Raw genomic sequence first — 13,244 nt, 5'->3', positions numbered from 1 at the left:
TTCCCTACTAATTGCGAATGCATATTTTGTTTCAGAATGCCCTTAAGAGTTGTAAGCAACAAGCTAAAAATTTAGCAGATATGACTAAAGAGTTAGAAGCCATAGAGCGCGTGACGAGTCCAGGCGACCTGCCTTCTAGGCTAGAGGCTGCCGAAAATGCAACAGTTGACGTGGAAAAACGATTAGCGAAAACAGTCCGTATTTCAAATAAATAATAATAACATAGCGAAAACAAACAACAACATTAAAACAATCAATTGTCTAACTTTTTTTTTAGAATGGGTTGCTTCAAGAATTAGCTGAGGAGTGGGAGCGATGCGAGAAAAAACTAAAAGACGTCGGACATTGGCTCGAGGCAACGACGAGAACAATCGAGGCTCCGCAGAATGCTAAAAAACCTTTACGAGACCGTCTAGGCCTCAGAGAAAAGTTAATAAACGACATATCGACGCAAAAAACTAAGATTTCCTACGCAGTCGAAAAACTGAACGTGAGTGTAATCGTGAATAAGACTGTTAGGGTCGTATTCGTAGGGTCGTATTGATCATTATTCGTGACGCCTATATTTTCGATGCAAGTATTTTGGTCGACAATGTTTAAGCAGGTTTAAGGAGATCGTGTGAGGCTGCTACCACAAATCGCTCATCGATCCTGCCGCTCACAGGTACACTTCGGACCCGACGGCGTCGCTGCGCAGTCGCGCGCGCCCGAGGGCGTGCAGGTGGCGGCGCGCGATCTAGTGGCAGCTCTGGACGCGCTGGCGGCTCAGACTGGCGCTCAAGCCACACAGCTCGGAGCTGCACTGGCGCAGCTCGAGGCGTACTGTGCCGATGTGGCACGTCTCCGCGCGCAACTGCTTCAGGCCGAACAGCAATTACGCCACGCCGCGCAGCCCAACTACAGCCCGCGTGACCCCGAGAGGGCCGCGACGCATCAGCAGGTGAGCGCTCCCCTCCCACACCCTCATCCAGTAGGCTAGAGACCGTTCTAGTTTTGTTTATCGCCCGCGAGGCACTCGATCGCGAGCTTAGTGGTAGCGCAGATAGTACGATCCACCGCCTCATGTACATTATCACCGAACCACGCGATTCATGTTTTGTTTTCTTTCTGTTATCTCTCCTCATCCTTTTCGCCGACTAATCTATTTACCGATATCCTCTGCTAGGAGTGTCGAGAGAGAGTTAAATCGCTTCAAAGTAAGATACAGGCGCGGAATGAGCGAATCAAACTTTTGATGCAGCGTGGCGTCCCGGATGCCGAGCCGCTGAGAGACACATAGACGCCGCGTTATCGTTTTTAGCTTTAAGTCGATTATTGATCATCTATTCCTATTATAATTTTTTTATCGTTTACAAAATATACGTATTCGACATCGCAACAATCTTCGTTTCCTTTCATTAACCTCAGCTTCCATCGCTCGAAATCCTGAGCTAGCGAACCCACTCTAAATCATGTATTGTCCGTACTTGCGTATCAGGAGGTCGGGCGGCGAATCGAAGAGCTGACTCGGTGCATCTACGAGATCGACCCGTACTTCGCCATGCCGACGGGTGACGAGGACCCGGCCGCCACTCTGGCCATGCTCGTGTGTAGCGCCGACAGCGCGCGCGCCAACCGCCGACCACGCTCACCCGAGCGGCGGTCGCGCGCGCTCGCCCCACCCACCGTGCCCGCCTGGCTGCCGGGCGGCACCACCTACGCCGAGATAGTGAAAGGTCACGGCTCGCGCTCCGCCTCACCAGCTGACCGCCCTGCGAGCACTCAACGGCTCCCCACGCGCAGAATGCGATATGAGCCTATAGAAACGCGAGAGCGTTCCCGGTCAGGAGACGCGAGTTCCGATGACAAGAATCAGAGTGAAATTATCAGTCCGGTGCAACCTCGCTCTCTTACCGATTACCCGGTCGAGTCTTGTGAGCCGAAAGGCATCAGTGAGATCGTGTGCGAAATAAGTGAGTGCGATTTGATCGCCAGTGATGCAAATGATGTATATGTCACCGAAACGAGTGAATTGCACGACTATTACTCTGGGCAGCCTGAAAAATATGAAGATAGTGAAATGAAACTAATATCACAGGAATCTCCTCAGACCGAATCAAGCTCAATAGAGATATCGGCCAAGGAATGTAAAGCACATGATTTGTCCTATGCGGAAATTCTAGCCCTAGGATTACGCAAACAAGTAAAGACGCAAAGTATAGTCTCCCTGGCAAAACCACAAGTTGCACAAGTCGAAATGGTAAAAGAAATTGTCGTTGAAGTGGAAAAATGTCCACCTGTTTCTTATGAACCAAAAGTTCAGACAAAGGATTCGTTGAAAACAAAAATTGATAGGCCAGAGAGACCATCTCAACGAAGTCGATCTAGAGATATGCCTAGGCAACGTAGAGCTCCCGAAAAACGTCCTACAAAGGCTCATGACGTGCAAATGTTAAAAAAGAAGAAATTGTCGAAAAAAGTAATAGAAGTTCAAGACTTTGATGATACTGCAGATGTTGTGGAAATAGATAAACCTTCTACTGAACTACAATTTTCGAAAATTTCGGAAGAAATTATATATAAAAAGTTTGAAGATAAGTCCCATCAGACTATAAAAGATTGTGTAAAAGAAACTGACGATACAAATGTAGAACATTTAACAGCACACACAGACAATGTACAAGAAACCGAACAAAAGAGAACTAAAAAGAAACAAAAACCAAAAAAAACAAAAAGTGCAGAAGATGAGATCGAAAAAGCACTTAAAGAAATTGAAGAATCGGATAAACATAAAAAGAAAAGAGTCAAAGACTTACGAGACAAGAGCAAAGATGCCATGGATAATAAAGATATATCATATACTTCTACACCGCATGAATTAAAAGTGGAGCCTAAAGAAACTGATATATCTAATAAAAATAAGAAAAAGAAAACTCAGAAAAGTTTGCAAGAAAAGTTGAAGAAACACTTACTATCTGAAACTGAAACAGTTGAAAGTGAAGATAAATCTCTTAAACATACTGAACAGAAAATCTTGCAAGATTGTGAAAAAGATTTTACCGCAGATGTTATTTCTGAAATATTAAAATCTTCACATATGTCTGAAAACCTATTAGAAAAAGTTAAAACTTCGGATGCTTCTAAGATAGACGACTTAAAATCTGACGATATTAATAAAGAAAACTTACTTCTTAACACCTCAGTCGATATAACCGTCTCAGAATATAAATCTAAACATGATGATTTAATAAAAACAGACGATAAACAATCAACATCACAAACTGATTTTGATGTTGTTCCTTCAAAGACTTCTGAAAAAGTATCTTTATGTGAAGAAGAAAATGATACATCTAATATTGAAATTGAAACAATAAAACAAAAAAAGAAAAAGAAAAATAAAAAGAATGATGCTTCATTACGAGAAAATATAACTGAAGAAATGAAAACTTTTTCTCAAATCGGAGACGTTCACAAAACAATTAATGTTATTGAAAAGCAATTAAGCGAAACTGATAATTTAACTGTGGTTGATAGTTTTATCGCAGCTGTAGAAGAAAAACAACTAAGTGATGTTGTTCCTACAGCAGAAAATTTAGTTGAGTCTAAGAGGAAACCAAAGTCAAAAAAAGTAAATAAACAATCAGAACCAGAAGTATCTATGGTAGAAACGGAAAAGGAATCTGAAACATTGATTATGGACGAGCAATCCTGCAAAGATACTAAATCTAACAAAAAGAAATCTAAGAGCAAGAAAATCAAGTCTGCGGTTGATGATGAAATAGATGCAGCTCTAAAAGAAATTGAGCAAAAAGATAAATCTAAAAAAGAAAAAGGACATAGATCTAAAGAAATAAAAAATGACCCCGCTCTAGTTCAGCAGCTTAAAAAGACTGGCGCTGAGACTATGAATACGTCAGATTTTACACAGCAAGTGGAAGGTAATAACTCTAACCTTGTTACCAAGAATGTACCAGACGCTGTAAAAAGCAGCATTATAACGATGGATTGGAATACATTAATGGCAGAAGAAGACAAAATCACAGAATCTGCTATTGAACCAATAAATGAACCTGATCAAGAGTGCAAAATCTCAAGCAGATCCGTAACACACGTTGCGTCTGAAGTAACTATTTTACAAGAAATATCAAATCCTCTTAAAGATAAAAATGATAAACTCGAAGATCGTGTGTCTTCTGATATAACTGTACAACCAGACGAAGATAAAGGCTTAGGCAAAGCAAACGAATCGTTGGCAGGAAATATTGAAACTATAGCTACATCTATTAGTGAACAAAATAATAATGATAAATTCTTTTCAACTGACGCACAGAAAGAGCGTTCAGTAAATGTTGTTGAAGAAATAACTCTATATAAACCAGTTGATCAAGAACTAGAAACACGTAAAATTTATCTTATTACTCACGAAGAGAAAAGGCTACCTCCTATTAGAACTGTTAAAGTGTTCAATAGCAAATGTAATTCCTTAGAAGAAACATCTTTGGAAGAAAACAAGGATGCAAATACACTAACATGTCTCAGCGCAGATGAAAATAAATCGATTGATAAAACATGCAACTTTAATAAAGATGAAATTGAATCAACGTCAAAAGCTAAAAATATAGAATCGGTTAGTCATTCACTGACTGATAAAATAATTGTAAAAGAACAAAGTTTTAACAAATCAGTCAAAGAAATGCATGACGTGGATAATTTGGTAAAACATGACTATAAATCAGAAGATGTTACTTCAAAAAGTGTTTCATTGAACCTTCAGGAAGATGTTAGAAGTTCAGGATTAATGGAAAATATTAAAACTCATACAACTGATGAGGTAAACCAAACAAAAATGATGTATGACAATGTTGAAGAAGATGGATCACAAGACATTGTCGAACAAATCATATTTGGATCCGTACAAGAACGCAAAAGGCTTGTTGAAAATACTAAAGTAACCCCTTTTATTGAATTGTATGCAGAAATTAAGCCTTATGCAGTTGGTCTTGACTATCAACTTTTAGAGTACAATTACTATGAATTTGTTTTAAATGAAAAAAATAAACAGAAGTTAGAGCTTAAAGAGTTGCAAACGACAAGCTCGGAAAATGAAATGTCACGATCACAATTATTACACCATGAACAGCCTAGCGAGCTGTCTGCTTTAAGTATAGATGTTAACGATGACGTTGAAAGTACTTTATATATTCCGTCCCAACAAAATAATATGTCATGCTCGAACTACAAAGAATTACAGAATTCAGAACATCAATATGCACTTTTGCTAACTGATAATTCTTCAGTAAAATCTCTTGAACAATCCAATAATTCAGGAATTTCGCACGAAAAAAGTGATGAAATTGACACACTAAAAGAAAATACAAGAGTTATTAACATGATATCCGAACAACTAAGATACAACTATCAAGAAATTACTGATGGTGAAAATTTATTAGGAAAAATTAAATCAAAAGAAATGCGTAATATTAACGAAACAGTAGAAGGAGCAGAACTTGATATACATGAAAAAGAAACAGAAAAAGTAGAAGCTGTTGTATTTGTTAGTAATGTTGTTGCTCATGAACGTAACGATGATGTTATAAGTAATTTACAAAATGACGATGCTATAACAAAACTTACATGTCAGGTATTTGAACCACTGCATCAAAACTACCAAAATATTGCTGATGCGGAAAATTTACTTGGCTTAACAAAGGCACATGGAATTGTTCAAAATGCAGACATAAAACTCCCTGGAAACGAAATGACAAGAAATTATGTTCCTGTCGAGGAACCACGACAGAGTTACCAAGAAATTGCTGACGCAGAAAATATTTTTGGAATAATAAAATCTCGCGAACAAAGTCCAGTTGCTACAAATGAACCAGTAAAAAATTTAAATAATAATGTTAACGAATTATTACCTAATCTAAGCCATCAACACGAAATTCCAAGACATAATTATCAAGAACTAGTAGACGCAGAACGATTATTAGTGACTACCCAGATTAAAAAATTACACGACACAACCGAAAAAGATGACTTAAAACAGGATTTAGAACAGTCTATAGTTACAAGTGATAAGCCTTTGCCTGAGTACAAAATTTGTGAAACTACAAAGCCCATATCTTTATCAACGGAAAAATATTTCACAGTGGACACAGCTGTTTTCAACTACCACGAATTAAAGGATGCTGAGATGTTATTAGCAACAAGTACTGAAACTACTGTAGATCCGGAAATTAAATCATCCGAATTAAATGTATATCCTTATGGAATACAGGATCAAGAATGCACTAAAGTAGTGGAAGATAAGGAACTAGTTCTGTCTAAAAGCAAATCGTCTAATATATATCAAAAAACTTTGTCTCAAGAAAAAGAAGACAGTAATGTCGAGGAAGTTTCAAGAATATGTGTAGATGATTCTGCAACTATTGCAGCTAGTAAAGAAATACCAAAAAATAATGAAGGAATTGTAAACGAAGATACAGTTTTTGAACAGATAATTCAAGAAAAGGTTATAGCAGAAAAAACAGACATCGAAAATATTATAGATGTCGTTTCCCATGATAGTCCTAAAACACCAGAAGAAATTACGGATTCACTTGTGCCCATGGTTTATGGTGTTAAGACTAATATAGAAGAGACATTACAAGTAAAGGAGACACCAATAACTACTATTGATACAGTATTGGCCATTGATGATGATGATAATGATGATGACGAATTTGTTTTGGTAGATATGGTAGGAGACAAACCACAATCTTGCTTGTTGATTTCTGATAAAAAAATAGATTTTGAAAAAGGAAATTCTTCAGAATTAGTTGAGGACGCTATTAAATTGATCGATGAAACAATTGAAGACGTTACAATATTAACTAGTACTCTTGATAATGTGGTTCAGGAGAGTCCAATATCTGATAATAATGCCGCTTTTGAAATATTTGAGGACAAAAAATTAAGTTCAGTTGAGACTTTAAAGAATCTTGAAACAGCAGTTGATATTGAAGCTGATTATGAAATAGTTCCAGAAGCTAGCACAGTGCAACAAGAAGAACAATTTTCGCAAATATTTACTGATATGAAAAAACACTCTGAGCCTGACTCTATCTCGGCTGCATTCATTGAAGTCGAAAAAAGTAGTGCTTTACCCGTATCTAAATGTTTTACTTCTCAATCTGACGATACGCAATACCCACCTTATGATATAAAAAGTACGGATTCTAATATTAAAATAAAATCTGCATTAGAGCCTAATACTAAAACAACAAGCGATGATTCTACTAAAAATGATACTAATGTTACGGAAACCTTGATTCGTTCTGAAAAATCTCCTATTCACAGTTTGCATGATCTACTTCCTGAAATTGATTCCATTCCTGAATTTAAACCCTCCTACTCGAACACTGTTCTGTACTCAAATTTATCAGCTGATGCACCGGAATTCACCCCTTCTTATATGTATCAATCCACTGATGCGACTGTATCTAAAAATAAATCACCTGATACCAGTGAACAAGATAATAATTCCAAACAACCAGAACAAGGAAATAAATCTACAGAATCAATACTTTTACGTTCAGAAGATACTGTGGTGTCTGCTAGTATTATGTATTCATCAGTTTTAGCCAAAACTCCAAAAGATCTAAAGGAATCCAATATGCTTGAAAAAGAAAATTTACAAGGCATAATCAAGGATGAAACTATAGTTCTTCGAGAAGAACATATTGAAACAAAATCAAAACGAAGTAAGAAAAAGAAAAAGGAAGATAAAAAGAATTTCCCTAGAGCACAAAGCACTGAGAAAGATCAACAGCAGACCCCTAGTGAGATAGCACCTACTTTGGAGCCAGTCAATGTTTGGGCTAAAGCTGCAGAAGAGGGTAAATCGTATGCAGAAGTTGTAGCTGAAGGTATAATAATATTAGAACAAAAAGAACCAGAAATAATTCAACCTGCATTTGAAGAACCTATTCAATCTATTATAAAATCAAATGAAAGTAATGTTATGGAAGTAGACGAAGAAACCTTAAAAAATAATGATGAAAATCTTAGTTCCTGGGCTAAAATAGTAGCAAGTAGTGGACCATCACCTGATAGAACACCGAAACCAGAAAATAAACAACAAAAAATAATTCAAACACATGAATATAAAGCACCGGTTATATTAGTTGACGAGTCTGATACCGATTTACATACATCGGATTTACAAGTGGATGCAGAGGGGTTCATTAAAGTGGATAGAAATAGAAGATCAAGATCAAGATCCAGGGAGTGTCGTTCAACGTCAGTTTCAAGAGTGCCTACACAAAAAACAATAGCTCGCGATAAGTCTGAAAATAGATTTGATGCACTGACAAGTACTTTAAAGCCGGAAGATGAAAACATTCAGAGTAGTTTGTCAGATGATGAAAAAGAATCTTTAGCAAAAGAAAGAAAAAGTCGTCCAGCAAAAGCTAAAGAAGAAAAAGTCAATCCTCCGTCAAAAATGTCTTTAAGCACATCAGATGAAGAAAAACCGTCAATAAAAAAAGATATTAAGAAACGATCACCAAAATCGAGAGAAAAATCAAATAAGTCAATAGAAAATATGGATATTCAATTAGAAGATAATGTAGAAGAATCTCAGACTTTAAAAGAATCTCCCGAAAAACATAAGAAAAGTAAGAAAAAGAAGAAGGACAGGAAACCAGAAAACAAATCATCTTCTACTGACATAACAGTTATATCATCTTCTACAGAAAAGAGTTCAACAGAACATGATCAGAAAGATCAATGCCATAGAGTTGTAAAAACTCCAGTATCGACGCCTGAATCTCAGCAAACACCTATCAAAGATAGATTTTATTCAGAAGCTCAGTTTTGGAAAGTTGGTCCAAGTGAGTTAGAGTTAAGCAATTTAGATGAGAGTTTAACAATTGAAGTTACTGACGGCAATTTCGAAGAGGCGCAATTCACTCTTAGTGAAAATTCTTCTAAAAATATTCGTAATGATGATGATCTTATTTTTAAAGATACTGAGGTTTCTAATAAGAATATTGATCCAAAGGAAAATAACTCCAAAGAGAGAGGAGACTTTGAAATTCAAACACCTATCGCAGAAGAAAATATTTCTGATGAGCAATCGCTTGAAAGTAAAATAGCAGACATACAGCGAGAAATCGAAGAAATGTTATTGCCAGAAAATGATAACTCCGTTACGAGTGATGAAATTCCTATAGAATTATTGGAAGCGAACCCACTTTCTGAAGATTTACATGATGAAATACTCGATAATATGAGTCCTCTTTTAGCTTCTTCCGAGTCAGACGATTTGTTAACGCAGCCAAAATCAACAAAGATTGACGATCGCGCTTATTCATTTAATGATCAGCATGTTAGTGTCAGCATGATCGATGCAGTATTGGGTGATTCCGATTCAGTTAAAACATTGTCAGAAGAAAATCAGGAAGATATTACACGACAACACCAATTTAATAAAAATACTCTCAATGTTGAAGAACAAGAAGCTCAGTTGTGTATAGAGCCGGAAATCACAAAAACCGAAATATTTGACATAGTAACAACAGATATATGTACTCCAACTTTAACTGACACCGACACATTATCTACTAACAATGTATCCAATTTCATCACTAACAACTTATCACATCTAAAATCAGATGAATTGTTGTGTAATAAATTCGCGATAGATGACGCTGAAAAACTTCTCGCTGAACAAAACACAAAGCTTAATTTAGACGATAATTTGGTTTCCAAAAATAAATGTTCTAACTTAGAATCAAATCTTAAAAACGATAACTCATTTTGGCCTGAGAAATATATTTATCACGATGCTGAATGTCAGTACTTTATTTCAATATCAAATAAAAATAAGAAGTCTAATAATTCTCCGAGTGATATATCAATAAATGATCAAAATGATAAAGATCGTGATCCTAATGGTAGGTCTGGTCATTCTTCTGATACAGAAGAAAAGGATTCGCGTCAGTCTAGTTTGCCTTACGATTCTAACTATATTTCAATGGACCTTCCGGGAGGAATATGTAGTTGGAAAGATCACAGTTCTTATTTGAGCATAGAAACGCCTACTGATTCTTTGTTGAATCCGTCAAACGAGAACACCACTCAAATAGATGTCGACATACCAGAGGATACACTAACAGCCCTTTCCCTCGAGACCGTTACCCCACCCACACCCACACAGGAGGAGCCCAAAGAAGAAAGAATCCGGAAGGCAGCCAAGGTGACTGAGCTACAGTCGTATTGTAAAACATTACACTTATTAATTTATGTTTGGCATGATATTCTCACAAAATTCTTAATTTCACTTTTTACAAAGATTTGTATTGTATATTGTCGTCTGCCAAATCTGCCGATCGTCTTGTAGTTGCAATTTTTTGGCCATCACTTCTAAGCTTTCTTTGAGTTTACGCATTTTAAAATAATTTATAGTTTTCTGAAGTATATTGTATTTGAAATCTAGTCATGTCTAGTCGGATTAATATAATTAATAGTCATTGATATTATATACTCAATTTATTGTAATGAAATAAACGTTCTAATAAAAGGTGTGCAAGTATTGTTTTATTTCATTAACTATATATTTTCACATATGAGGTAATCATTAACCCGCAATATAAATTTGATAGTCAACATTTTGACTTCTACAAGACGAACGATAGTAATGACGCTTTCATTGTATTTTAGATGCTTTATTTTGGGCTTAAAATTATTCAGTCAAAACAGATTATACTTACGTTTCTAATATCTATTTGACGGATTGCCAATTATATTATTGGAATCGATCCTATATTGTGGATAACTTTGTGGATGAGATTCAACACAAAAGCAAACTTAAGCCAGTAAAATGAAAAGAAAACGAATGAGGTACAAGTTTGAATGATTTTAATTTTGTGTAAGTTTGCAACTTTGTTTGTTTTATTAATTATTTTGCCGAAATTGTTTCGATTTTGTTGCCTTTATTATTAGAAAAAACAGCTTTTCCACTTGCATATTTAGTAAAAGTCTTTTGTTTCGTGACTGCTACATTTGTTTTCGTGTATTTGAATATTGGGAAAAGTGTATTGTTCATTTTTTTCGTATAGATTTATTGTGGAATGTACTTCAGTTTTAAGCCTAAATTCTCGATGTTGTAACAGAATGATTTCCACGAATGCTAAAACGTGTACAAAGCATGTCATGCCAATCAATTTCAAATTAATTGTTGTTTTTATTTGATGTTTTTGTTGTTGCTGTTTCAAAACCGATTTTGGGAATGCATTGACTTATAACTATTATTTAAGAATTATATTGGATTGTTTTTGTTAGAACAAAAATAAATCGATTATAAAAATTAACAGTTCCTGATATCGGTTTTTATATATTTGGAATGCTATATGACTTTTCACCCTTTCCCCAGAATGCTTGCAACTTAACAGATAAATAGATTTTGAAATTATTTAAATGAATTGTATTCTTTCTAGCTAAATAAAAAAATTAAAATATTGATATAGTGCTTAAAAATCGAAATAGTTTATTTCAAAATCTATTTTCGCCTTACTCAGTAGACAGATGTGCACTAAGTGTGGCTAATATAGAGGTGTGTTCTCAGGATGACTTATCTAACGATATTGAAACGCTGCTCGAGGAAGTCAAAATTGTGCAAGCGAATCTATCTGATCTTCCGGACGAAAGCCTTGACGCTATGGAGGAAGGACTTCGGGTAAGTTACATTATCACTGTAAATATAACATTAATTCCTTTCGAAATCATCAACGGTTACGCGCAACCATCAATCGATAAAAGTCCATCTTCATTTAAAATCGAATTTTATCGTTTATCTTTTGATTCTCTGTCTTTAGTCTCTTTTGATCTGTCGTATGTCTTTATTTTCTTTGTAATTATGACAAAGCAAACGTAGTTTATCTGAATGTAGAACGAGCATTGACTTTCTGAAACGTTCGGTAGCTACACTATTCTTGGACACGCTATTTGGGTCTCGTCTAAATGTTTCTGAATTCTGATGTAACATATTTTACAGTATTGTTATATATTATAAATTATACAGATATAAATGTTAATTCGGATCTACCCAATTAAAATTTATAATGCGTTCATGATATCAGAGTTTAAATATTCCAACCGATTTTTAAGGATGATTCATCATTCGATTTATTAAATACCAAGTGTGTTCTCACACAATATCTCTATTGTAGTTATAAATCTTTCTGTAAAATTTCATATTTAGGTGTAATTAATCCTGTATATTTTTAGAGAAATTTGAACATTGCTGTTTAAACATTTTCGTTATCCATCATGCTATTCACTCGAAGCCTCAATGTAAACAAAACTAGAATTCACATTGTTACGTCAGTGACTTAAATAACCGTGTTCGTACATTCCTACATCATCGTCTGTTTTAAATACGTTTTAATTTATGTCCGGTTTTATGACCACATTTGTTTATAAATCTTTAAACGTTATAGCTATTGGTTTTATTGAGACAATTTCAAATGCAGCTGGTTAATGCTATGTTCGTTTCGTATTAATAAATAATCATGAATACTTAACAGTGTTACTATTTATACATTTTAATATAATCATCCCAAGCTTATTTACTTTGTGATTCAAGTACCTAATATTCATATTATTAAATAAAAACAAAATTAGAAACACTTCGAATATCAATAAAAATAATAAATTAGATTAAAGACAAAATGCGTGCACTAATAGAAATAAAAAATATATAAAACTACAACAATTTCCTTAAGATTATCGTTGCACGCCACACCAGCATACCTGTATCGTGTTGTATATATGTACATATAATGAATTATGTTATTTATAAAAATGATTCTTAAAAAAAATTCACTAAAAATGAGACGTCCATTCATATTTTCCTAATATGTCCTTGAAATCAAAAGGGATAGAGTAGGCAGGTTTAGGTTAGGTGTACGCAGTCTTCTCAATTTGGTTAAACAATACACAGATAACAACGTATCCAAAATGATTGTGAGATAAAGCACCATTGAAGTGACATTTATCACCTTCATGTGCATTTTACTCATAAAATGATGTCACCGTTTTCGAGTTACGACAGCGTTAAATATATGAATGTTGTGTTTGGCACCATTCAGTAGGGCACTAGTTCGCGGTACTTACAACTAGCTCCCGAATCGAATAAACGAAAAATCGACCGAATATTATATATTCGATTTAAATTAATTAAATTATCGATTACGAAACGTGAGTGCTGTACAAGATTGTGA

At 35.2% G+C, this 13,244-nt stretch overlaps 1 protein-coding gene across 7 annotated transcripts in view; it reads left to right on the top strand.

Moving 5' to 3' along the window:
* Positions 1-13,244, top strand: part of Msp300 (Muscle-specific protein 300 kDa) — a 180,276-nt gene that overhangs the window by 127,796 nt on the left and 39,236 nt on the right. For 6 of the 7 annotated variants that reach the window (XM_026633669.2, XM_026633670.2, XM_026633671.2 and 3 more), the window contains 5 exons: positions 36-194; positions 278-490; positions 665-940; positions 1,478-10,219; positions 11,588-11,698. In XM_026633669.2, the coding sequence (XP_026489454.2) occupies positions 36-194; positions 278-490; positions 665-940; positions 1,478-10,219; positions 11,588-11,698 (9,501 nt within the window). The remainder of the gene's footprint in view (positions 1-35; positions 195-277; positions 491-664; positions 941-1,477; positions 10,220-11,587; positions 11,699-13,244) is intronic. The other variant, XM_026633673.2, reaches the window with a different exon arrangement.

The sequence above is a fragment of the Vanessa tameamea genome, chromosome 10 (genome assembly GCF_037043105.1).
Source record: "Vanessa tameamea isolate UH-Manoa-2023 chromosome 10, ilVanTame1 primary haplotype, whole genome shotgun sequence".
NCBI lineage: Eukaryota > Metazoa > Arthropoda > Insecta > Lepidoptera > Nymphalidae > Vanessa > Vanessa tameamea.
Note: the sequence above shows the minus strand (reverse complement) of the source record. Positions and strands in the feature narration are given on the sequence as shown.